The 26,729-nt window shown below is 35.5% G+C and overlaps 2 protein-coding genes across 3 annotated transcripts; both read right to left on the bottom strand.

The window, feature by feature from the left end:
- Positions 1–398: 398 nt before the first annotated feature.
- On the bottom strand, positions 399–5,857 carry LOC109818768 (transcription factor MYB27). 2 transcript variants are annotated; one of them, XM_083060615.1, is made up of 4 exons: positions 5,056–5,857; positions 3,819–3,985; positions 3,387–3,516; positions 399–3,250 (listed from the first exon to the last, which is right to left on the bottom strand). In XM_083060615.1, coding segments are annotated over exons 1-4 (432 nt in total). In that variant the 5' UTR covers positions 5,058–5,857; the 3' UTR covers positions 399–3,117. The 2 variants fall into 2 exon arrangements, with proteins under 2 accessions (XP_082916741.1, XP_082916740.1); XM_083060614.1 differs by lacking the exon at positions 5,056–5,857 and having other exon boundaries at positions 3,819–5,002.
- A 704-nt stretch (positions 5,858–6,561) lies between these two features.
- Positions 6,562–15,316, bottom strand: LOC109818775 (serine/threonine protein phosphatase 2A 57 kDa regulatory subunit B' beta isoform). The gene is made up of 2 exons (XM_020384302.2): positions 13,760–15,316; positions 6,562–7,188 (listed from the first exon to the last, which is right to left on the bottom strand). The coding sequence occupies exons 1-2, from the start codon at positions 14,912–14,914 to the stop codon at positions 6,865–6,867; spliced, it is 1,479 nt and encodes a 492-aa protein (XP_020239891.1). The 5' UTR covers positions 14,915–15,316; the 3' UTR covers positions 6,562–6,864.
- Positions 15,317–26,729: the final 11,413 nt, after the last annotated feature.

The raw sequence follows: 26,729 nt of genomic DNA, 5'->3' as shown, positions 1-26,729 counted from the left end.
AATTGGAATTATTGGTTAGTGGTGCCTCGTTAAAAATCTTCTCAGCAAAAAACCTTTTTACATTTTTATATGGAATAAAAATCTCTTGGGATGACCCCAGCTTCTCGGCTTTCAGCTGCCCTTTTGTTGATTTGTCCATTCTCCGTCTTGATGTGACTCAGGGCGAAAGCTCTCACCTCCGACATTGTTTGACAATTCGCTTTCTCCAGCGCGATGTCGAAAGCTCCAGACCTTAAGCCCTTCTGGAACGCGATGAGTGCCATCCTTTCATCCAAGGACGCTATCCTCCAGGCGACCTCATTAAACCTTTGCAGAAAGTCCTTCAACGACTCCTCCCGCTTCTGTTTGAGGTCGAACAAGTCCGACGTGATCGGTGGTTTCTTCTTGTTAGCGGCGAACTGTGCCATGAAGAGCCGACTAAAGACATCAAAGTCGGTGATTGATCGATCAGGGAGACAACTAAACCAATCCAGTGCTGCTTTTTTTAGTGTACCCATGAATAGTTTGCAGCGGACTTCCATACTTCCTCCACAAATCATCATTTGAGCGCGGAAATCCGTCAAGTGCTGACTGGGATCCTGAGTTCCATCAAAAGGTTCGACTTGGAGAATCCGATGATCCCTCAGGATGGTCTCGGCCTCTATGGCCTCCGAAAAAGGTCGAAAATCTCTGGGGACTTCCATCATGACATCTTCCTCCACCGTCCTGGCGTTGGCCGTTATCATAGCTTGCATCTCGTCCGCCCGCCTCATAATCTCCTCGTTTTCTCGTTGAATAGCCTCCTCTCTCTCCTTGGATCGCGCATTCTCCTCCCTCAAAACGTTGATCAATGCCATCATCTCCTCCATGGTAGGGTGTTGTGAGTCGCTGTTAGATGTGCCGCCTCTTGCCATGGTAAAGTGCGGATCCTTCTGTGTTACTTGGGGCGTAGGAAAAGTTTCATCGTAGCCCCACGGTGGGCGCCAAAATGTTCCGGCCAGGGGTTGGACTAGGGTTTTTTCCTAGATCGTGCCTCCGAGCCAGAGCATTCAAAAGTGTAATCTGCCTTCTCAACTCTAGGGTTTTTGGCTTTATAGTTTCTTGCTGACGGGCCTCCTGGGCCCCGAGAATGTAGGGATTTCTTCAACCGTCTAATCTAGAGAATATTTTGTCATTAAAGATGAGATTTTGTCCCTGATATCGGATCAGTATCTATGTGAGAGGGTCAGATCGGATTTTAGCCGAGTTGGAGCACACAAGTCGGATTCTGATCGAGTGTACCCATGTAGAGGGGTCAGATCGGATTTTGACCGAGTTGGTAGTCGGATTATGGTCGAGGGGGTAGTCGGGTTAAGGCCGAGCTAATTTGCGGCGAGCCTCCACTCGGGCGTTAACCGAGTGACCAATCAAGAAAGAGCCGACCGAGAGCCAAGTCAGCTTACCACCAGGGAGGATGTAGGATCGTGCCCCGACTGGGATCGAAACCCGTTAGTCGGAGAATGACCGCTACGTTACAAATATAATGCTAACCTTCATCCATCTATCACTCTCCGTCCTTGAAAGTAGAATCATCTTAAGAATTTTGTTTGTCCCTTTCTATAATATTCATTTCAAATCATCTCTTTTATTATTATTATTGTTATTATATCAAGATATCCTTAATTATATTACATGTTTTTAGTCAATAAACCATAAATAATATAAATTTTTCTCACTCTTATGAGGATTGAGAAAGATGACCGACTAACCACAAATCAATAAGATAAGTTGCATAACTACTATTTTTTCCTCCACACATTAACTGATTAAATATAATGCAACTAAATAAAAGAGTGAAATAGCATGTTTCAATAATTTTAAGGATATTGACAAATTTCTTTAGTCACGAAAATTCTGTTTTTTTTTTTTTAATACTCTCTGCTCTGTGTAAGTATCACTTTTTCTTTTTGAGAGGTACAATGATCTCAAGTTACTGACTAATATTATTTTCACATAAAATTCTATTTTCTTTTTGTATCTCTCTCCATCATATTACTCATTCTATAAGAATAACATTAATCAATAAACCACTGTTATAGTAAGCAATTCAGAATGGAAAGTTATCTATTCAAAAGGAATAATGCAAGTCTATTTACAAAATCATTAGTGTTAACATTTTGAAGGCAGAGTCTCATCTTAGTTCAAATCCCATAAGGAACCTGAAAAATCCCATGAGTCACATCCCTCTGCAAATTCTTGAGGACTGTAGTTGAATGTTCCTGTGCTATTACAATCTTGTTCTACTTCTTTCTCACCAAATTCATTTTGCATTATCCAATCCAATATCCTAGTCTCATAGGGTGAGCTTCTCAATTCCCAATCTGATAAGGGTAAAGTGTCTATGGAGCTATCCTTTGTCTCCCACTCACTATCTTCACAACAAACTTTTTCTGTGATGGAAACCATATCAATGCTTTTCTGGTTGAAATCTCGTGTTTCAATTTCTAATTTATACTTGAAATTTCCTTAGATGGAGAATGAACTAGTGTAAGTGGATTATAAATTACACTCATTTACAAGAACTACAGCAACAAGCAAGTGAATGCGTTTGGATTCTTTAACGAAAAAAATGAAATAATTTTTTTCATAAACTGAAATTAGATCAAGCATAAGCTAATTTGTAAATACTTTCACTTATTAACTTCTCAAAAATCTTGTTTTTAAATTATATACAAGTTAGTTTTAATTTTAAAAAAAATATTTTAATTATTTTTTTTTCTAAAAGTATTTTTGAAAAGAAACTTATTCAAGCACACCAAGTCTTTTATGACTACATGAATCAAATGATACCACAATATTTTATAGTAAACAAGTCTATAATAAAATGAGTAGAGCTCGCAAATAAATGAATTAGATAATTTAAAGTTAGATTATAATGGATTAGATAAAAATAATTCATATAGATTCGTTAAAAATGCATTTCAAAATCTAACCCATCCAAACCTTTTAAGAAAAAAAAAATCTAATCCACCAATTAACAATTTTTTAATGATAGATTTCTGATCTACCCATAAAAACGTTTTAAAAATTAAATACTTGTTAAAATTAGATGAATAATAAATAAATGAATCCTTTGACACACCTATAATAAATGAACATTTATTTATATAAAGAACAACACATTGTACCTTCTTGTCGAACTTGAGGAGCTCTTTTTCTTAAATGAGTTCTCCAGTAATTCTTGATTTCATTGTCAGTTCTTCCTGGAAGTTTCCGAGCAATCTTTGCCCACCTAGATTCATTGTACTATAAGGTTACAAATTTGAAGAACTTGAGGTGATAATATACCAATTCCAACACTAGCAGTGTAACATTGTGAACACAAAGTACACGTATTTTTTCAGCCTCAAGCAGGGGAAGAATCTCACTTGTTACCCAATTGCTGCTGAAGCTGAACAATAAGTTTCTCTTCTTCACCACTAAAAGGACCATGCTTGAGATTTGGACGAAGATAGTTCATCCACCTTAACCTACAACTTTTACCACTTCTCCTTAAGCCTACAAAAAAAAAAAAAAAAAAAAAAAAAGTTCTAACACTTTTCACCACGCATGTACAAAATATAAATGATCAATGTCAAATTGAACATTTTATGAAGGTCTTAAAAAAAGTGAATGCACTCTCGACATCAAGACTTTTGGGGTCTAAATGACTACATTGCAACTATATTAGCCTCATTCATTCGTAATTTTTCACGATATCAAAGATTACAATAAAATCGCAACCACGATCACAATTTAAACCCAAATTTTATAAAGTATTCATCAATATCATGATCATAAACATAATAGTTCATACATACCAGCTAATTTGGCAAGGGAATCCCATCTTCGTTCCCCAAGTAGAGCCACAAAGTTGGTCAATTGTTCATCTTCCTCTTGAAGCCAAGTCCCTTTACGCAAATGTTCTCCTTGCATGTTTTTTTGATATTTATATGCCACTTTATTTTCCCAAGTCCATGAAGAGGGCCTTAAGGCCACATATTTATATGCACAAATTGTAAGATAAGATAAATGACTAATCATAAAAACGAAGTTGGAAAATTGAAAAGGAGAGGATAATATTGCTGAATGTGTGTGGAAACTCCACCAACTATTGCCTTAGCAATTAATTAACGAGATAATATGCAATGTATATATCAAACTATATTATATAATTAGGTCATTCATTCTTCTAAGATTAGATGCACTTCTATGATCACTATTCTTGGCATCAGCAATTCTGGCCATTTGTGCAGAGATGCTCCATAACTAGCTTCTACTTCAGCTTTAACAACTTGCTAGATATGTAGATTGTGATCATTGATACAAATTCTTTTTGCCATTGAATAGTGTTAGAGACAAGATATGAATGTTTAATGTAACGTGAAAAGAAAAAGAAAACAATTGAATTAAATTTATTTGAATTAATTAAATGTTTGAAGATTAAAAGATAAGGGATAGGGATATGGTTTTGGGTGGCAGGGGAAACCAACATTATGTAAATCCATTAATAAGAATGAAACTTTAATTCTGCTCATGCGCTAGAAGTGGGCTCAAATTGATGTTGTCTAGCGTATTTTTGACATCTTAATTTATTCCTTTGATGGTTTAGCTACTACTTTTAATTTGATAGTTTTCTTAGTTTTATCTCAGAAAGAAATAAAATAGGAAAAGATAAATCATACACTTTATTATTTTAATAGAAGAAAAACAAATTCTTGAAAGATAAAAAATATTTCCGTTGTTAATTTTTCTTGTTATTCATTAGTATTAATTTTTTAGCTACCTACTTGTCCAACTTGGTTATTTCCAATATGTGATTTATTTATTTATGGTGTAACTAAACAAAACAATAAGGGGCCAAACCAACCTAACCTACCCTAAGCTTAAACAAGATAAAATGCCTATACGACTAGTGCTGAAGCGTTCCTTGACTCTGAGCTTTTAAGGAAGCAAATTAATTATTACAGAAAGAAATGGACTCTACCCAACAAAACCATCATATATAAAGTGAGAGCCATGTTTTACTTTTTTGAAAGAAATTTACCATTGACTTACATTCTAAGGTGATGAGAATTGAGAACAGGGCCCAAGTTGAATCAATATTCCTCTAAATGCCCTGTAAAGACAAACAAACTGCGCCCATAATTATATAGGAACCTTAGCCACATTGCAGGAATATAGAAAAGAGAAGTTTTATTCCTACTCATGTTTTCTACAACTTTTTTTTTTTTTTACACAAATGAAAAGGAGAGAAAAGTGTGAAAAGATAAATGATGTGATAAAAAAAAACGAATTATAAGAAAATGTTGCAAAAATAGAATAATTCAAAAAGAAAATGTACTTTAGCAATTTAAGTTGTATTCAGGTTCTGGCAGATAATTGCTCATTGAGTTGCTTTTCTTTTATTCAACAGATCATGGTGGTCTTCCCACTTGGAATGACATGACTGGTTGGAGAATGCTTGGTTTGAGAATATGTACCTATAACTATAACCCTTTTATTCCTTAGAAACTGTATACTAGTGTAACGTTTGGAAAACCATAAAATATATGAAATATCATCAGAATAAGTTAGTGCCTTAGTGGTAGCAACTTTCGTGTCCATTGCCAGTTTGCCACCAAGTTTCAGGTTTCAACTTGCCTGCAGTAATCAAAACAAATACAAATATAAATTTTGCTACAAGTTTATTCAATCCTGCAGTGTAAACAATCTGTCATCTAAATTGTGATAGCAAAGGAAGTCATATATTACTTTCTTTTTCTTGATTTCAAAACGCATGTTTTGATTTAGTTGACTTCCTCAATCGTCAAAATGATGATATATACAAATTCCCGTAGCCATGAAATTAATTGGGGTTCATTATTTTTGGTGCAAAACTAGGATCGGGGAAGAAAATCCTATAATTTCCCCATCATTTAGAATTGAAAATTACACATCTCATTGGAATTAGATTTCAATCAAAACGCAGCATGTAAGTGCTCTCTATCAGATCCCAATTTCTATCCATTAAACGTGCATATCTACTTTGTTTTTGGTGACACATCCTCAAGTTAGTCAAGTGCAGTGGTTTGAAATGGATCAGAAATACCAACACGACCACAGGATGAGACAGAGAATGGCCTAGAGATCGCGTATTTGGATAGAATACATATTGTTATATAGAAGAATATATGCACGTATATTTTATACTAAGCTGTAAAGTTTGTTATGTATTTCAGTTATAAGTAATGAATATTGACATTGCCTTATATGGGTGGGTATAAATGGATTGAGTTAGGCTTAAAAAAAAAACACAAATCCAATTTAATTAGATATCTTAATTTAGTCAAACTCGACTTATTATGCCTGTTTACACTTGATGTGATACTAGCTCATGACAATTTTCATATTAAAATATGCCCATCTGCCAAAGTGATATAGTTCGATCACTTAACAGTCAACCTTAGCTTTAAAAGGTTTTGCTGCATCATGCCTTCATATTTCCAATCATCACGCCCAAATCCAGAGCAACAATAGGTGCGATTTTGTTCTAAAATGAAGAGGGGAAAAAAAAAAAAAAGGTAAAAAGAAAAGAAATCTTCCGTATTTCTCTTTGTAAAAGGGGAAAAATACAAGAAAGTATTTCAAAAAACATTCTTAATCTGCAGACATTGCTAAGAACTTCCAATAAGTTACATTAATCACTGCTTTCTTAAAATTGCTAATTATCCAACTGATATAATAAGATTGAAGAGGAGAGAAAAAAATTAGGCAGAAACGAAAGAAACCAATAAATAATGGCCAACAAAATGGAGAAGAGCACATTCATCATGATGCTTCACCTAATTAATTCACAGCTCCAGTTGTGGCAGTAAACAAACAAGGCTAAGTTGTGACCATATCCTCAACTCCATTCCGTGAAGCAGCATCTGCCAGTCTCTTCCATTTAAGTTCCCGCTCCTCTTCTATTTCTTTGGCTTTAGCCTCTTTCTCTGAATGCTGCCTCTGGCACTCTTCAAACAATTCTGCATCCATTTCCAAGAACATTTTGCGAACATTCACAGTCAGACCGTGAACTGCCTGATTCCAGTGACTCGAAATATTTCTTTCAAATGCTTCAAATATTATTGGTAATATCACAGTCCTGTTTTGGGCAATTAAGCTCACAATATGCTCATTATTCCACAAAAAGAGGGCTCGTTCTGCAACCTGCATAACAAGTGTGCCTAAGCAAAGACTTCTGATAGAACATTTAAACCATGAAAAATAACAGTAAACAAGTTCAGTTCTTCTGACTGTTCAAGAGTCTAAACACTGTATGCTGATTAAAAATACTCGAGAATAAAACATTGACATGTGTAATTTTTTAAAAAAGATAAGAGGACAACGTAAGTTAATCATCTATCACAAGAGGGAAGTGTAATTTACAGAAACACTTCTTTCAAAAGCACCATAAAACTGGAATAAAATACATAGCACCCTCATGAAGTCGACTCTAGCAAATAAGCCTGTTGTGACCTTAGAAACTAACTTGCTCTTCCAGTCTTTCATATAAGTGAAAAAAGGAAAATAAATATTAGCTTAGCAGGGGCTTGGCAAACAACAGATAAAGCTTCTCTCTGTTTTTCCGGGAAATTGATTTTTCAGAAGAATTTTAGAAGTTTGAGCCAATTTTGGATGGAAGGGACTATTTGCCTCGGCAATTTGAAAGGGATGCGTCAGCTTATAAGAAACCAAGAGATAACAAGTTCATCATAATGTTACTAGAAAGCAACAAGATAGAATATAAGCTCATTGAGAACAAGGCTAACGCATGAATAGAAAAAAAAGAAAGATCAATAGCACTTTGCTCCCTGATTTATCAGATCAGTTGCAACACCCTCATGACCTAAGAAACTAAACTTTTATTAGTGAATTGAAGATCATTTGCAATGTGTCACCCGCCAATCAAACAAGTAGAGCCAGCAATACTTGTTTGGAGTGCAAACAGTATAAATATTTGAAGTTATGATAATGTTTTTACATGGATTTAATTAAAACTAAAGAAGCAATTTTCATTCATGAGGGTGCCACCCCCTTTCCTATTAAGGTCGGTCCACCTATCCATCCAAATGAACACCACCTTCCCCATAAAGGTATGTCGAACTGTGCATCCACAAGAAGGTTAAGTTAGCCAGTTGAATGTAAGTAACATAACTACGATGGAAGTGGAACGAACCCTGGCCATTACATGGGCTGCTGTAGCAGAGCAGTTTAATGTAGCAGCCATAGTAGACTAAATAGCAGTCGTAGAGGACAGGATAGTGGCACTATGTGATGATTCCAAGAAAGCCCTCTGAACAGAGAGGTTAGGCCATTTTGGAGGGCTATTTTTGGGATTTCAATTTTCAAAAATGAAATCTACAGCTCTAACAGTAATGAAAATAAAGAAGACTTATATTTAAAAGATGATGATTGATGATTATTGTCAAGGAAACCTGTATTGTTACATTAAGACACCTATGTCCTTTGTTAATCCTGACATGAGTGTCATGAATTTTGACTAATTTATATCATTTTTGAGAATTTATACGTATATAGCATACATTATATATACATATTTCAAAATAGCAGTTATCCCACTAGTGTTTTTGGGATCGGCAGCTACACACTGCCATCAAGATTTAGAACACTAACAATAGGCTAAAATAAATAACAAATTATCTGGTGAGTACTGAATTTAACCCATTTTTTTTTTCCTGAGTTAGAAATGTTCTCTTAGTTCCCAAACTTTTCCTCCTTTAACTTTTTTGTCCCTGCCATCAAGTGCCATTGTTGAGTAATGACATGACAGCCACAGCAGCAACCAACTATTTTTTAACCGGTCTTAGAGTTTGTTTGGATACAAGTTAAGTTTGTTTGGAGTTTTGATTCATGGGTTAATAGGTTTGTGATTTTTCTTATCCTTGTTAGTTTTGCTTACCGTGTGTTGTTGATTTTGTTTCTTGGATTATGGTCTAGGGAGTTGTTGATTTGTTCAATGACATAATAATTGAGGGACTAAGACTGGTTAAAAAAAATTTTGAGACAGAAAGTGAATTTTGTGAAAAGATCATAGTTGTCAGCCCCCTAGATAGCGAAGCAAAGTGGCTGACCCAAATAGTAGAATAGCGAGATGACAGCTATTCTAGCACGTGTGTGTGAATAGGAATCATTTATTCCAAGAGTAAATCTCAATAGATTTATTCCACTTAATAACTCATAATCTAAATTAAATTTCAATAATTCAACTACTAATTTAAAAGTTCTTATAATGTATAGACAAATTAATAAAAAGTTTAAAAATTATTTAATAATTCGTTTCATTAATTCAAATTAATGGATAATCATAAAATCATTTTATATATTGATTTAAATTTATATAAAGAAATATTTTATGATTTCTTAACTTTACAAAAATTTGTAGACTTATCTATAAATTAAGAACTTCTAATTTAATGATTAGATTGTTAAAATTCAATATAGAACATGAGTAATTGAGAAGGATAAGTTTACTAAGACTTACTCTTAAAGTACTTCTCTCTCTCTCTCTCTCTCTATATAATATATATATATATAATTTAAAAATATATATTATAATTAATAATATAAGCTCAAAAACAGAAAATAACTCAGTTTGTGCATTAACCATTTTCAATAATAAAATTTTTGGTACTTGAATAAAACATAAAATAGAAAGTCAAGAAAACAAAGTATTTAAAACCTTAAATTAATTTTGTTACTTAAAAATGTTCTATGAACTACAATAATTAAAAATAATAATAAAAAAATTATCTCAATTAAGCTCACCAAATCAAACCAAAAAAGGAGAAAAAAAAAACATTTTGGCCCATTGGCCTAATTTTCCTGATCCTAATTTGTTCACTGTAACCCTAAGACCCCAACAACTAGGCACTTAGCCCCACCCCCCTTTCCACTTAGAGCATCTGCAATGGGAGTTGCTTATAAGCAACCCCCATTGGAGATGCTCTTAGAAGATTCAATTGTTGAAGAGCTGCCACAGAAGAAGTCAAATATAGGAGAGCCATCGGAAGAAAAAGATAGAGTCATTGGAGAATAAGACAGATGCAGGAGAACCGTTATGAGAAGAAGACTAGAGTCGCCAAACAAGAAGAGATTTGCCAAAAAGATAAGGCACCACGAAGAGAGGAGACGCGATGGCACACACCAGGTCAACGAAAACGCACAAAAGGAAAAAAATGAAGGGAAATACAAAAATGTATATTTTCAAAATTTCGCAAACTGATCTCCACTCGGCCAATTCGCAACCACTCCCGCCACAACGATGGAACGCTATGCAACGTCACTGCTGCAACTTATTGCGGCAGCTTTTGACAACATAGCTATAGAGTATAGACTGCAATTACCATTGTTTATGCTAATGAAGAGAAAATCATCACTAGGGAAAGAAATATAGTTCCACATTAAGCCCATAAAACATATTGGGAAAAGTAATGATGCTTTTGCATGGACTTAGAAACCCAACCCCATCAAGAAACTATTGTGATGTGAATTGCTTGAACTTAAAGTCTAGGAAGAGATGAAATTCAAAATCTAGTTCCTAAAGAAATTATTTGGGTTTTTCTAATGGGTTAAATAAGTTTAGTCCCTAATTTGTTTTTAAAAATTTCACTTTTAGTCCTTAAACAAAAGTTTGACAGCCTTAAGACCTTAATTTTTTCCTCCACCAACATTTTTGGTCCTTGTTCATCATGCACTAATACCGTTAATGATGTGGCTGCCACATCATCAACTTGTATGACAAGACCTTCACATGTTATTTATTTTGTAAATTATGTTTAGGCCCTTCTCTTTTCTTATGTTGTCAATAGTGGCCACTATCATGACAAAAGCAAAGGGGCACGAAGCCACAACAATGACACCATTGCATAGCGGTTCAACCTTGCAGCTAGAGCAGCCATGAATTGGCAGCGCGGGGCGGGTCTAGACCAGTTTGCAAAATTTCGAAAAATACACTCACTTAATGAGGGTACTTTTCTTTTTCCCTTCAAAGAAAAATTCCCTTTGTGCATTTATGTTGACCTAGTGGGCGTCATCACTCCTCTCTTCCTATTGCCCTAATTTTTTCTTCTTCAATGACTCTCTTCTTCTCTAGCAGCTCTGTCTTCTTCTCTTAACAGCTCCCTTGCATATTTGTCCTCTTTTTTGACTCTATCTTCTTTTCCCAGTGGCTCTCCTATAGGCTTGTCTTCTTCTCCGACGACAACTCTAATAATTGAATCTTCTAAGAGGGAAAAGAGGGGGGAAGCACCTAGCTTTTGGGGTCATAAAATTACAAAGAACAAATTAGGATTGGAAAAATTGGGCAAATGGGTCCAAATGTTATTTATTTATTTTTCTCCTTTTTGTGTTTGGTTTAATGGGTTTAATTGAGATAAATTTTAATTTTACTTTTTTATTTTTAATTATTATAGTTCAGAGAACATTTTAAGCAACAAAAAATTGATTTAAGACTTTAAATACTTTGTTTCCTTGACATTCTATTATATGTTTTATTTAAGTACAAAGAATTTTTATTATTGAAAATTGTTGATGCATTAAATATATATTTATATATATGTGAGAAAGCTTCAAATGACACCGGTGTAACTTTTACCAACTATTACATCGTTCAATAACTTTATATTAAATGTGAATTTTATTGATCCAATCACTGAATTATAACTTCATATCATCTTGTATATATATATATCAAATTTTGTTAAAATTGAACAACAATTTAAAGATAATCAAAGTATGCATATTTTAGTATATTTTGAAACGTATATATTACATCAATTTTGTTTAATAAGAATGAGGTATCAAATCATCTTAAATTAATATAAAATTTTGTATATATGATCTAAGTGTGAGGAACTTCAATCTAACGATAAGTTTTGAAAAATTTATATTTAATTGAAAGTTCTTAACCGGTGTAATAGTTGCTAAAAGTTACACCAATATCATTTAAATTCTCCTTTATATCCATTATCCCACTTCTGGGGTCGTCCACTGTGCTTAACTATCTCGGATTGACAACTATGCTCTACAAAGATACACAAGCATGAAGAAGATATTTTATTGACCAAGTGATTAATAGCAAGAGCATTCAGTAATATTCAGATTGGATCAATTAAAAATGACTAAAATTGTCAACCTTATAAATAGTCATTTTTATTGCTTAATTAGACTCCAAAGAGCATGCTCAAACATGAGGATTCATAATTCAACAGAGATGCAACAAATTGGTTTTCATCTTTAAGAAAGAAGTGCACCAAACTAGAGACTAAGCTCAACTGAGAAGGGATGCCCAATGGCTCTCTATGAATAAAAATGTGTTGTACCAATAATCATTAGATTCTAATATTTTAAAAGCCAGATCACAACACATGGCATATCAAAAGATTGAAAGGTACATGTTTACTAGTTTGGGTAATTGTCCTCATAAAAGAGAAATTTCCTTTCAGAGTATTGATAGTTAGGTTTGTGAAAAGGAAGATGTTAGATGATGCAAACAGCTTGAGTTATGAGAACAAAAGTTACTAGACAAAGGCCATCCATGAGTCATGACAATGACATGACCCTGAAAACAAGTTCCTTAGGAGTTCTTATGTCCTTTCAAACTGATTTTATTTCCAGCATGTTGGTCATGTGACTTGAATGTAACTCTCAATCCATCTAACTTGACTCTCAATTTTGTCATTAGGGAGGAAAAGTGTAATCAATCATATTAAATCCCAGGGGAATGTGCTCAGAATCTTGAATCGAGAAGGGTGTTGCATTTCTCCAAACAAATAAGGGTAATGGATAACACTTGACACTAGAAACCATATTTCCCACAGCTTCAATCTCAAGATTCAGTTCCTATTAGGTTGGAATTCTTTAAACACAGTCAGATGCACTTCACGACATAATAAGTAAATAAGAAAGAAACAAAACCATAACCCAGAGATTTCTAAAATACTTTGCAAGAGAAATCACGAACTTTTACAGTTATTAAATATAAAATTAACTTTACAGTCCCCAACATAAGCCCCTACCCATGTAATCTTTATTTTGTGCTAGGTATTTTACTATTTAAAAGATATAAATCACACTTACAATTCATACTTAATAAGTAACCTAATAGACAATAGCCACTAGTTGAATTTCACTTTTGGTTAACTTTGCCATTTCAGTACTCGCTCTGAAGCAGACAATGAACAATAATGAAGTCAAAATCCCTGTACAAGCAAAAAAAGCATGTGCATGTGCCTGTATGCTTGCATTTCTATGTGTGAAAGACCAGAAGCCAACCAAGTTAGATTCAAACATAAACCCACTTCTCCCATTAATAGTTAATGACATAATATAATTTTTTTTAATATGTTTCCTATCTAAACTCTCTAAAGGCGCATCACTAATAGACCCATGGCATAAAAAGTAACTAAACAATAAGCACCAAAACTGTCCACCAAAAAACTAGATTCAATCACAATAGAGAATGGAGCTATAAAAGGTGAAACAGAAAAGGAATGATGCAATTAAAGTTCATTAATTAGGCATCTGAAACTTGCATCCCTCCCCTCAACCCCGCATACCATAAATAAACAACCACAAGTTAAAACAATAGGCCTAGATTGGGTGTGTAACGTATATCATAACATATAAGGTAGCAGTTCAACAAGCAACATTTCCAATTGAAACCCACAACACCATGTCCAAACTAACACCATCATAAATACAGTAAATATCCACGAACCTGAAAGTGAGGGCTATTGAGGCAGCGCGAAATCTGTCTAAAAAGGGGAACCATGCATCGTTGAAACTCTGCCGCCTGCGTGGCCTCCAGCACTTCCTCCAACTCTCCAAGGAAGAGAACCTCCTTCTGGCAATTAGTAACAGGCCAATACTTCAACAACCCCCTAATCACGGTATCCGCCAGCTTGAAATCCTTCTCCACGAACTGCGTGATGCAGTAAGACAACTGCTGGTGGTACATCCCCACGGACTTGGGCTTATGCAGAGGCAAAAGCGCCCTCACCAGAAACAACTTATGCTCCTCCTTCATGGGCAGAGCAAACCCATTAATAATGCTCCCAAGAATCTCCAGAAGCTCCCCAATACCACAGTGCCGCTCAGTCTCATATATAAACCGGTAAAAAATGTTGTTAATAGCTTTCCTAATAAACGGCCTATGAACCATGAATTTCCCGTATATACGATGCAGTATGGTTTTCAAATATTCCCTCTCCCGCGGGTCCTCAGTGTCAAACAAATCAAGCAATTTGAGAACGAAGGAGTGATCGATATACCGTTTGGCGATTTTAGCATCGGTATCGGAGGAAACAATGTATCTGAGGAGAAGCTCGTACACGAGCTGAAGGTGAGGCCAGGAGGGGTCCATGCTCGGTTCCTCCTCCTCGGGATCGGCGGGTTCCTGGCCGGTGTTTTCATGCGACGCCGGCGGGAGGCACCGGAAAATGTTGACGGAGATCATTCTGATCATCTCCTCCTGGCAATTCTCCGACATCTTGCCGGAGCCCGATTGGATGAAGTCCACGAGGTCCATCAGAGCCTGCCGCTTGATTTCCTTCTCTCTCACGTTCTTCAGCGTGTCCGAGAAGTCCAGCGCGTAGCAGCACACGTGGAGCTTCCGGAGGAACAGGCTCTGCCGCTCGGACGCCGCCGCGTCGCGGAACGGCGGCACCGGCTCCATCGCGCCGGACAGCGGCACGAGGGGGAGAGCGGAGGCGGAATTCGCCGCGGAGCCAGCGGCGCCGCGCGAGGCGTGGTTGACGACGACATTGGCGGAGGGCGGCGGCACGCGGTTGGCGGCGGCGTACGGCGGCGGAGGGGGATCGCTGGCGTCGGACTTGGAGGGCTTCTTCCCTCCTTTCATGATTTTCTTGAACATTCTGCTTTGCGACGGAAACCCTAACCCTAGGATTGCAGGATTGAGATGAAGCAGCGCGTGGTGACGGAGGCGCGGTGGTGTAGTAGTAGTTGAGCGATTGGTTTTGGGTGAGGAGCGGAGAAAAGGTTTTCATGGAGGTGATGCTAATCCATGAATGGTTGGTGGCGTGGGGATTGGGATCTGGAAAGGAGGAATCATGGGGTGAGTGAATGCCGGAGAATTGACGGATGGGTCTGTCGGAGAAATGCTCCGGCGAGAGAGACGCTGAGAAGGAAGGAATGGCGCACGCTGAAACAGCGAAAGAGAGAGCGAACGATAATTAAGGGATGCGAATGAGATTAGAGCGAGCCCCGTGTGGAAAGTGAGTGATTATAGATTACAATAATCGCTTTTTGAAACAGTCATTTTTTTAATTTATTTAATTTATTTGGATTTTTTAAGTTGGTTTGGTTTTCACTTTTCTACTTACTTTCTGGACTGCTTTTTATTCATGGTTTAGTTAGAATTGGATAAAGGAGTGAGTGAGATAGATTATCGAAAGCCACAAGAGTGTAGTTGGAGTTGTGAAGAATATTTAACACTTTTTGGGATATTAATATTAATGAATGGAGTAGAGGTGCTCCCACGTAGCCATGGATGATTAATTCTTCTAGTCTATGTTTAGGAAGTGATGAATTTGGGCATGAGAAGGAGTGTATATCAAAGTTCTTAGATGGCATGTCTTTGGATGTGCCTGCTCCTATTTCTAGTTCCAGTTAATGGCCACCATATACCTTTAAACGTTAAAATTACAAATACGAAACAGCTACCATCAACATTTTTCATAAAATGGATCCTACACCCACAAAGAAGCAAAAACGCACACTACACAAATTTAGAATAAATTACCCTTTTATTCTTATTTTTTTTCATACAGATGTGACCATATAGTTTATTTATGCCTAGAAAATTCGTTAACCAACATGATAGTTTAGGGTTTAGAAATCGGGATTAGGTAACACAAATTCTTGGGTAGCGTTTACTTCAAGGATTTAACTATACTAGTATATTATAAATTGTATTCTATATGTTAAATAATATATTATATATAATTAAATTTTATAATTAATTATACATATAAATAAGTATTATATTTAAATATATAAATTATATTTAATATTTGTATAAATAAATATTTTTAAACATAAAAATTATATTTTGTTTTAAGATAAATAATTTATATTATAATATAGAATTATTTTATTTATTGATAATTTATTTTGAAAATATTAAAATTTTAATTTATAAATAAATACAATAAATAAAAAATTAAATTAATTAAAATTTAAAAAAAAAAAAAAAACCTTTAAAACAATATGTCAAAAATAATTTTTAAAAATATTTTCACATTATTTACGTTTAATATATAAAATTAGATTTTCATTAATGATATTCTTAGGAATATTATGTCCATAAAAAATATTTGGTAAATACTTATTATTCTTTTGAACTTTTTCAATTTTTTAATTCAAAAGTAAAAAAATGAAATATAATAAGATGAAAGTTTGAAGTTGTGAGAAGTTAATTTAGAAAATAGCTTATATTTTCATGAATTCATCCTTTCACATGGGATAGAAAGAGAATGAATCATATGTGATATAGATTCTTCGGACTAAATTAATGTTTGAATTTTTTGTTTTATAATTTATATCAAATACAAGATGTTAGATTTTTACACCAACACTCACATTCACAATCCTGAAAATAGTTTTATAATCTTTGAAACAAACACTGACTTAATAATGTAAATTAATTTATGAATGTGACTTCATTATTATCCTGTATTGATTCGGATAGAAAGAATTTAGTTTTTTTTAAAATATGTATTATTAAATGTGAGCTCATATTGATGTATATAAAACGAAATCTTTGGATTACAAAAAGTATTTGTGATTTTATTATAGCAGTCTAACGAACACAATTGTCGGACACAATCAAAGTCTAATTGATGAGCAAAGTCTGATAAGGACGGTTCATGCTATAAATATGAGTCAGCCCAAACTCGATAAGCTTCTTTTACCAAGCCTCATTTTCCACCTTCAATGCTCACGTGTTATGTTATCACTTACTAAGTCAAAAATATGCAGATTTATTTTTACTTTTAAAAAAATAATCGTTGTGCTTCTGATTTTAATTTCATCGGTTTGAACAGTTTAAAAACCCAACAAAAGCTTGATTTTCTGTGGTTTCACTGTATTGGTACTATTTAAAGGATAACGTATTAGAAAAATTCAAAATATGAATAAAAATGTGTCAGATCAAATCATAAATTTATAAACCTCGAATAAAGATTAAAAAGGATATTTGTTGAACTAGGCTCTATTGGAGTAGTTTTTTTTTATTTAATTGTATTTTTTCTTCTGCAATCTTTCACAATTTTATGAATTTTATATTTAAGGATTTTTTAAAAAAAATGTGATAGGATTAGTTTACGATGTCTAAAAAAAAGGAAAATCAAGTGAATTAGTAGAATGATATTATAATATTGTATAGTTTATATTTTAATTTTCTAAAGTTAGGTAAAGACACTTGTAAGATCTTCTTTGTTATAAATTGGTTATAAAAATGTATTTCCTTAGTCTTTGATGTGAGACTCCCGCTGTATCTCTCTTTCACTCTTTTTTCTCTTCACATCTCCTTACTCTCTCTTTTTCCCATTTTCCATTTTCTCTGATCTTGGATGTATGTGGTGATCTTAGACACTAAGTAGTGGTGTTGGAGACTTTAGCTGAGCACGATTTCTTTCTTCCTTCTCCATTCACCATCTTTTTCAAGCTTCTTCTTCCATCGTTCTTCTTCCCGGAGCTTGGAATCTTCACACCGAGGTAAGGGAAGCTAGGTTTTTGGCCGATTTTGTTGGAAATGAGTTCTCAAACTCATTTATGGTTGGTTTCCTGATGATTGATGAGCTGAAATTATGAAAATGGGTTTTTGGGGTTTTTGATGAAAATTTTGGGATTTTGAGGTGTAATTGATGGAAGAGCATGGGCTAAAGGCCCAACCACTAGAGCAATGGCCAGGAGGTTACTTGAAGATTTGACTGCTTCAGAGCTTAGTGGGCCCAATGGGCTTGGTGGGCCTAGGGTGCTTCTCACTTGGGCTTTGATTGATTGAACACCATGTTTAATTGTATTTTCTTAGTATATGAATTTACTTTGTTGTTGGTCTTGTATTTTGACCATAGATTAGGGTTTAGGTGTCTTGGGCTTAATTTTGGGCTTCTTGAGCTTTGGGCTTTTGATACCCAACATTGGGCTCATTCTTCTTCTTATAATTTTTCTTATTCATTGTATTCATTAGACCAATGTATTTCGGTCATTAGATTAGGGTTATATGAAGAATACATTAATAGGAAAATTAGGCTTCATTTATGCATCATTTAGAAGAAATTTGAGTTGAATTTGAGTCACATGGATGGCATGGAGTGGTTCCGGCCATGTGAGCTTCAAATGCAACTCAAATCACTTCTAAATGACTCCTAAATGAGGGTAGCATCTGAATTAGTCACGTTGGAAGCCAAAGGTGCCAATTTGATTGGTTTGAAATTGCCGCCCAAAGTTAACCTAGTTTCTTCCTATAAGTGTATCTTTTCCCACCTATTGTAAACACTTTTGAATATATGATAATCTGAATTTACTTCAGCCAATTCTAAAGTCACCGAAATCCCCAAGAGAGAGCTATAGAGAGTGCCTTCATAGTTTCTTAGGAAAACTCTAGTTTCCTTCACTTTGAAGTGTGCAATCCCTTGAGGCTTGAGCTTGGAATCTTCACACCGAGGTAAGGGAAGCTAGGTTTTTGCCCGATTTTGTTGGAAATGAGTTCTCAAACTCATTTATGGTTAGTTTCCTGATGATTGATGAGCTGAAATTATGAAAATGGGTTTTTGGGGTTTTTGATGAAAATTTTGGGATTTTGAGGTGTAATGGTTGCATGCTTAAAATGAGATGTTTTTCTTGTTGTTTGATGAAAATGTGAAGTTTTGGATGGATTGCATGTGTGTGGATGGCTTGAATTTGCAAGTTTTGAAGGAAATTTTTGAACTTGGTGAGTTGCTGCTTGGTATCACGCCGGGTGCAGTTCTTGGCGCCGAGCGTGTGACCATCAGAGGGCTCTATTGGGCAAGCTCGCCGGGCGCAAGGTTGTGTGCGCCCGGCGAGCTTGAGAATAGGAGCCTCTAGATGACCCACGTCGGCCGTGGTTGGACCGCGCTGGGTGCGATATCAGTAATAACTTAGCTTTTTGGGTTTCTGGTGTTGCACCGGGCATGACTACGTCTCGCCGGGTGTGGAGACTCCTTAGGAGTCTTTGCTAGAGGTGGCACTGGGCGCAATTGGTATTATGCCGGGCGTGAGACCTTGGGGAGGTCTCTGCCTTCCTTGCGCCGAGCGCGGGTTTGGCACGCCAGGCGTGTGAGGCTTTTTAGAGTCTCTACCTCCTAGCACGCCGGGCACAATTGGAATTGCGCTGGGCGCGTTTGAGCCCTGGTGCTCTCTGGTTGGGCTATGCCGGGCGCGACCATGAGCGCGCCGGGCGCGGATGTGATTCTATTATAGGCTGATATGTGTTGAAAAATGCTGATAATGGTTGATGTTTGCTGAGCTGAGCTGTTATTAATGAATGTTGTTAAGCTGACTTATAATATTGATGTGTTGTGAGTTGTTCATGCTGAATTATGATGTTTAAGCTGTGATGTACAATGTTGAGTTGTGTTGTATGTTGTTATTGCTGTTATTGTTGAGCTGTTGTAAGCCGTAAGGCTGAGCTGTTGTAGGAGATCTCCAAGCTGATATGCATGACGACATTGTTTGTTTACTGCTGTTATTGCTGAATGATGTGAGTTGCATATGTGATGTGTTGTGCGCTGATCTTGCTGAACTAGATTGATGTGCTGATAGTTGTAGTTGTTTACCATTCATGTATTTATATATATATGTATGTTGATTCTGTTCACTAGCTTACCCTTTGTTGTTTCCATGTGGTTTGGACTGCAATGATCATACTATGTATGGGAGTAGAGCAGGGTTAGGTTGGTGTCTTGAGGCAGGTCTGTAGCTGGCAGATGGAGTTTATTCTTTTTGTTGTTTTTAGCTACTTAGTGTAGCAATTGGGTTGTATTTTGTATATTTGGATTTTTAAGCCCCAGGCTAGACATGTTGTTTATACTCTATTTGGTTATATGTATGTTCTTGTCTGTGTGGTGTTGTTGTGGGTTGCTGTGTGACGGCCAGGTGGGTTGTTACACTGAGAGGAGGAATAAAAATATCTTAGTTTATGTTTATTTTCTCTATAACTTATAGCTCTTGAATGGTAGAAATATTGTAGTAATTGAGTAGCATTTCACTATTTAATATTGGTGCTTTTATTTTATTTTTTTATCTCATTTTTGTTGAATTAGGTAAGAAATGGATATTTTAGTATTTGATGGAATTGAAGATACTTATCATGGATTTTGTGCACTAAGAAATATTTCAAAGCAAGAAAACACTAGAGAAAGTGAAGCTCTTGGAAGCTATGGCAACATTAACTATTCAAGCTCTTCAATGGGGTTATGGTGGTCTCAATATCATTCGCATACAAGTTTGAAACTATTCACGACCGCCTTTCTTTGACATTTCAAGTTGGAATACTAGGACTTCCTTTCGATCCTCGACAATGAAGACAAGCCATATTCAAATTCATAAAACATTTTGCTTCGAAATTTAAATGAAATTTTCTTTCCAATGGATCAGATAAAGGCATTTTCCCTTGTTGTTAACACTTTTGAACAACCTGTTATGGTTGAGACGGTAGAACATTTCCCATCACCAAAGTTGGAGGTACTGTTTGCAAAATTAAAAACCCAAGCCAAGGCCAACAATTTTCATTTACAACAGAAGAGCAACACGACCATAGTGGGAAACTCATCTCTCAGGCCACCACTTTTAAAGACATAAGTTTCATTCTCGTTGCCATCGAAACCATCAGATACTACCAATTTGCCAAGCACCCAACTTATGGTGTGTGTTTGGGAACCATTCAATTGGGATTGAACAAAAAACTACACTTGTAAGTTTTTGCTTTTTATGAATCAAAAAGTGTGTTTTTTTTATTGAATGTGATTTTAAACTAATATCCAAACATACACATAATCAATGTCACATGCAACAACATTGTTATTGTCCTCTACATTACAACTATCTCTTATTTTGTCTCTTTTTTATGTGTCATTGTTGTTTTCTGCATTGTTATCGACCTTTACAAAAGCATTCACAATCACAATGTCAAAGAAGTCAGGAGCCCAAAACACATTGTGTAAGGATGAAGGCATTTCAACAAAACCACAATCATACTCAAATTTTCTAGAGTGCAACTCTCATTTCTTATGTGTGTTTTGTTCATCCCCTAAAGCAATTAGATGTGTATGTCATCTTATTAGACAGTTCGGTAGTTGATGCATGTCAATTGTTTGATGATACAAGTTGGTAAACACATATGACACTTGTGTGCACCTTTATTAATGGATTCTACTATAGTGGAAGAGGGTTAAGAGTTCATCATACGCATCCAAGGGATCGACCTCATTGCAAAAGTTGAGTTTTCCTTCAAAATTTTGTTATATACAACCTACTATTTGTAAACCTCAAAGCTTATTGTTGGATATGAACTTGGGAAGGTGATTATGCTTGATATAAATTCATTATCAATTTTGTTTCTTGCAAAAATTTAATCTAACATTTCTTAACAATTGTTTTTATGAATGCAAAATTTGCAAACAATAGCTTAAACAATCAACAGGAATTTGTATATGATATTTCTAACAGTCCTGGAATGGGGCTAGTCTTTGTTATGGCAAAGGATGCACACTTTGTTGTAATAGACATTGTGACAGTGAATATGGTTTGTAGTAGCACAATGAACCCCATAGGAAAATCAAGTGAAATTTCAATGCACATTATAAATGGTAGTGTTTTTTTGTAACACCATAAGTGTAACATTGTCATCTCATAGCTCTGTTGTTTGATTTGATAGCTGCTGTGGAGAGCTCTAGGACTAAGAGACCTTGAGAGTACGTTGATCTCTAGAAGGTTGGACCAAAGATAAGTAGAGTTGGCTCAAGAAAGGTACATAAGGAAGTTATAACTCAAAATTCTTAAGAACCTTAGTGAAAAGTTAGAGAAGGATTACTATTCCTCTTTTTTCCTCCCTTTCTCTTTTCCTTTCTTCATTTTCACTCAAACCCTTTCTTCTTTACCATTTTGACAACTGATCATAAGAGGGGGTGAGGAAGTCTGAGCTTTGAGGTTGGAAATCTTGAACTGGTGGTGTGTGGAGTGGCTTATTCTTATTCTTATTCTCTTCCTTGCAAACTTCTTTGAGGAGGTAAGGGAAGTAGTGATTCAAATTTAGAGTGTTTTATGGGGCTATGATGATTGTAATGAATTGTTTATTCCTATTGATTGAGTTAATGATGAAGTTGAAAGAGGTTTTCCATGGGCCTTGATGGTTCAAGTGTTCATGGAGGTTCATGCTTGAGAGGTGTTTGATTTTTAGTTACATGTTGTTTTTGATGATGAGATTGTGTTATATAATTTGTATGGATGTTGTTGTTTATGTTGCATGTGGTTGGAATTTGTTGGATTTCAGGTATTGAGCAAAATCGGGTTTTGCACAAACAAAATATGATATTGCATTAGGCATGCCTTCAAGGCATCAAGCATAGTTCTAAAAGAGACGTCTCTGTCTCACTCACGTTGGGTGCATGATTGGTGGCGTCAGACATGAGGAGAGACTTGTCTCGGGTTGGAATCACGTTGAACGTGGGTTGAACAACGTTAGGCATGAAGAGAAAGACTCGTCTCTACTTGGGAGTTAAAGATATTTTCGAACTTAATATCCCATTGTGCAAATATACGTTACGGTGCTCCAAGAACTCGATTAAACCCATCTGCAGGTAAATTGGTCATTGATGGGTAAGTTGTTTTTCAATTATCTATTATAAGTTCTATGTGGTATTCGTGTGTGGGTAAGGTAGAGGCACACATGTATAAAGTGACCAACCAAGTAAGTACTAAGTTGGGGACTTAGTCTCTAACCCAATATTGGAGGGTTGTGGTATTTGGAGGGTAATTAATGAACTAATTCCATAGGTGGCTTAATGTTGCTCACTAATATCGTGGTAGGCTCATTGTAACACCCTAGTTTTCAATAAAGTTATTATTATTATAATAATAATAATAATTATTATTATATGGTATTTGGTCATAATTATTTTAATAATTATAGAAGAATATTATTTTGTACGTTTTAAATAATTATTGTTTTGGACAATTATTTTATACGTATTAAATAAGTATTTTTTATTAGCATATTTAAATAAATATTTATATGTTTTAAGAGAAGGTTGATTTTATATGATATTTTGTTATTGAAATTATATTATTATATTTTGGGTCAGAAATATATTATTATTATAGAGGAAAAATATTTTATAATATACATGTATTTATTTTATTTAATTATTTTGAGGAAAAAGAGAAGTGGGTTAGAAGAGAAGGAAAATGAGTTGGGTTGACCCAGCCCAATGAATTAATTTTAAGGAGTCAGGTAGCGTTAACCCTATCTACCTGTTAGAATAGTGGATTAAGCCTAACTCAACCCTACAAAATGGGCCACCCACCATTGATGCATGCCTCATAGGCATGAGGGGGTGTATTGGGAAAAACCCAAGTCCCGCCAATCCTAGATCATTAAAAAGGGCCACCCACCATTTATCCACGTACCAAGCCCAATAGTGCTGGACGTGAGGGGGTGTATTGAGAAAAACCCAAGTCCCACATCGACTAGAGATTAGGCAATTGAATAGTATATAAGTGGAAAGCAACCCTCACCTTACAAGCCGGTTTTGTAGGGTTGAGTTAGGCTTAATCCACTATTCTAACACTACCTCATTTGCGTTCTGAAGGGTTAGGAAAAAAAAAGAGAAACAAAGAGCTCTAAGGAAGAGTACTCAGGAACGACCTTAGATCACACCTTTGTTTTCTACTCATCCAGGTAAGGGGGAGTGAGAAACCTCGCTCTGGGTGTGGGATTGTATGTTGGGTAGTAGGATTGGCCCCCAATCCTGTGTTTGCTGTATTTTTATGTATGCTCATGTATGAGGGGTTTCTCCCAATTGTATCTGTTTTGCTTATTATTTTTCTTATATGCAATTAATTGTATGACTTGAGATCTCTATGGGTTCCTATGGGAAACCCTATGAGAAAACGGGCAAAATATGAATGTTTTCTATTTTGCCTTCTGATTACTTTATTGTGTTCCTTGTTGGATGTGATGCATGAGTATGTGGTTAATTTTGAAAATAAATATGTTTTAATATGATCTAGAGTGCTCCATGGGTTCCTGCGGGAAACCCTATGAGAAATAGGCAAAATATGAAATATTTTCTGTTTTGATTTTTGATTTTTCTGTTATATTCCTTGTTTGATGAGATGTAAAAATATGTATTTAATTTTATAAATAAACGAGTTTTGATATAAATTAAAGTGCTCCGTGGAGGCTTTGTGAATATGATGATGTAAGGTGAAATGTGATTGAGACATGGGATATGAAATGTGATAATGAAATATGATGACGAAATGCGATGATGTGATATGACCATGGGAAATGATAATGTGATATGAGAATGCATAGAGTCTTGATTGACATGCATCATTTGCATAAGTGTTTTAAGGGTACGATATGGAATACAACGCCAGAGAAGGCCCCCTAGTATAAAAGCTTTGGGGATTAGTCCTTGGGGATAGCTCGGTTTGGAAGTCTCAGTCTCGCCCATTGTGTGCATGGGATGTATCTTGCGCAGCTTAGCTATCCTGACGAGACTCTGGTAGTATATCCTTCTAGTGAGAGTGCGCAGAGGGTGTGACCCGGCATGTACTCCTAGACTACTCTTCGTGTATTGCTACCGGCAATATGCCATGTGATGTTTTACTGGCGCCACATGCATGATAATGTGAAGTTCGTGTCCATGCATGTGCATCCTTATTATTAAATGATGATAAATTACTATTTGTATGACTTGGATGATTGGATAAGCTATTGTTGTTGATTGATCTATGAGGTAACTGTATTATTTGTGTTTGGCTATCCGGTGTGTGTTCCTACACCGTAAGCCAGAGTGAGATGTTTCTCACTCTTTTCTTTTGTGTTGTTTCCCTTGTTTGATATACAGGAGACCATCAACAGCATGAGGCGGAGGATGTGGACGATGGAGCTGAGGCTTCTATGTGGGATTTTACTCTGATAGGATATGTGACATCGGGACATAGATAGAATTAGAATATGACATTGTTTATGATTTATTAAAGTATATATTTTGGAAAATTCAATTTTTATTCTTTATAATTTTATTTGCTATTTGGATTAAGGACATGAATGTGAATTCTCTACTCACATGATTATTGGAATTGTCGTTTCAATTTTAAATATTTTTTTTATCCAATAAGATATTTCTTTTTATTATTATATATATATATGTTGGGGTAGAGGGTGTCACATTAAGTGGTATCAGAGCAGGTCGATCCAATCGGCCGTGAGTTATGTACTTATCGTGATTCTGTTGTGTACTCTGATTGTGTCTTATTTGTTGTGTACTTTGATGATGTTTTGCTTTGATGATGATGTTCTTCTTGTTAAGTTATTTTGTAATTAGAGGAATGATAGTCATGATAGTGTTAGCTAATACCATTATGACCGCTCTTCTTCATTCTTATGATTGCTTATTTGTTTGATACTTCTTGCTTACGGAAGAAGTAGTGGTTGAGTGATATCGCTTGTGTTGCAAGCATATGTGCGAGTAGTGGTAGATGAGATATTGTGCTAATATTATAGGAACTATTGAGGCCTTAGACTTGGGTAAGACATTGATTGTTTTTAGTGTATTAAGAGTTTACGATTGGTGGAATTTTTTAAAGCTATAATTGTAGCGATTGAATCTAAGGATGATGTATGTTGAGAATTGGAGTTTTGGTATTCTTAAGGAGTGATTGAAGTGTTGATGATTTCTAGAGTTTGATGGTTGCATGTTGACCTTTTATGGTTTAGGTAGCATGTGAATTTTATTTTCTAAGCCTTTTATACTGAATATGTGAGGTGTTTTGGTTTAGGATTGTAGTGAAAAGCTTGAATATGAAGTTGAGGTGTGAGTTTGGAAGGGTTGAGGTATTTTTGTGGGCTTAGATATATTGATATACTATTGCTGTTTGGTGTAGAGGATATTTTCCCTGCAGTCTTGTTGTTCTAGTATGAGTACCATATTGACAGATTTAGATTTTATGGTCTTCACAAAAGTTGTAGCCTTGGACGTTATCTTTCCAATGGAACTGGAATCAGGTAAAACGGAGGTCTAGAACTCTAGTTATAGCTACTTTGGTGATCAAAGGTCTAGCTGTAAGCGCTGAGTATATCTGCTGCGGTTTTTGAGATTTTTAGCTAAGAAGATGATCTTTTTAGAATCTTATGTCTTCATAGGAGTTGTAGCTTATTCTCTTAGCTTTCGTTTGAGATAGGTTTGAGATCATTTGGATGAGTATAACTCTCTGTGTGTTATTTTCTTTGATAGTTGTTGAAAGGAGAAGTAGACTGTAATAATGTTTTTGGGTTAGTAGGCAATGCAAGGATAAGAATTGATTTTGTTAAGATGTTTTGAGGTGTTTTCATGTGGATTGAGAGGTTGTTTAAGATTGTATGATGCTATGTGGTAAGGGTTGTTCATGTACATGCTTATGGATGGTATATTTGA

The sequence above is a fragment of the Cajanus cajan genome, chromosome 7 (genome assembly GCF_000230855.2).
Source record: "Cajanus cajan strain Asha chromosome 7, NIPB_CcT2T_4, whole genome shotgun sequence".
In the NCBI taxonomy this organism is placed as follows: domain Eukaryota; kingdom Viridiplantae; phylum Streptophyta; class Magnoliopsida; order Fabales; family Fabaceae; genus Cajanus; species Cajanus cajan.
This window is presented reverse-complemented; position numbering and strand designations above follow the sequence as displayed.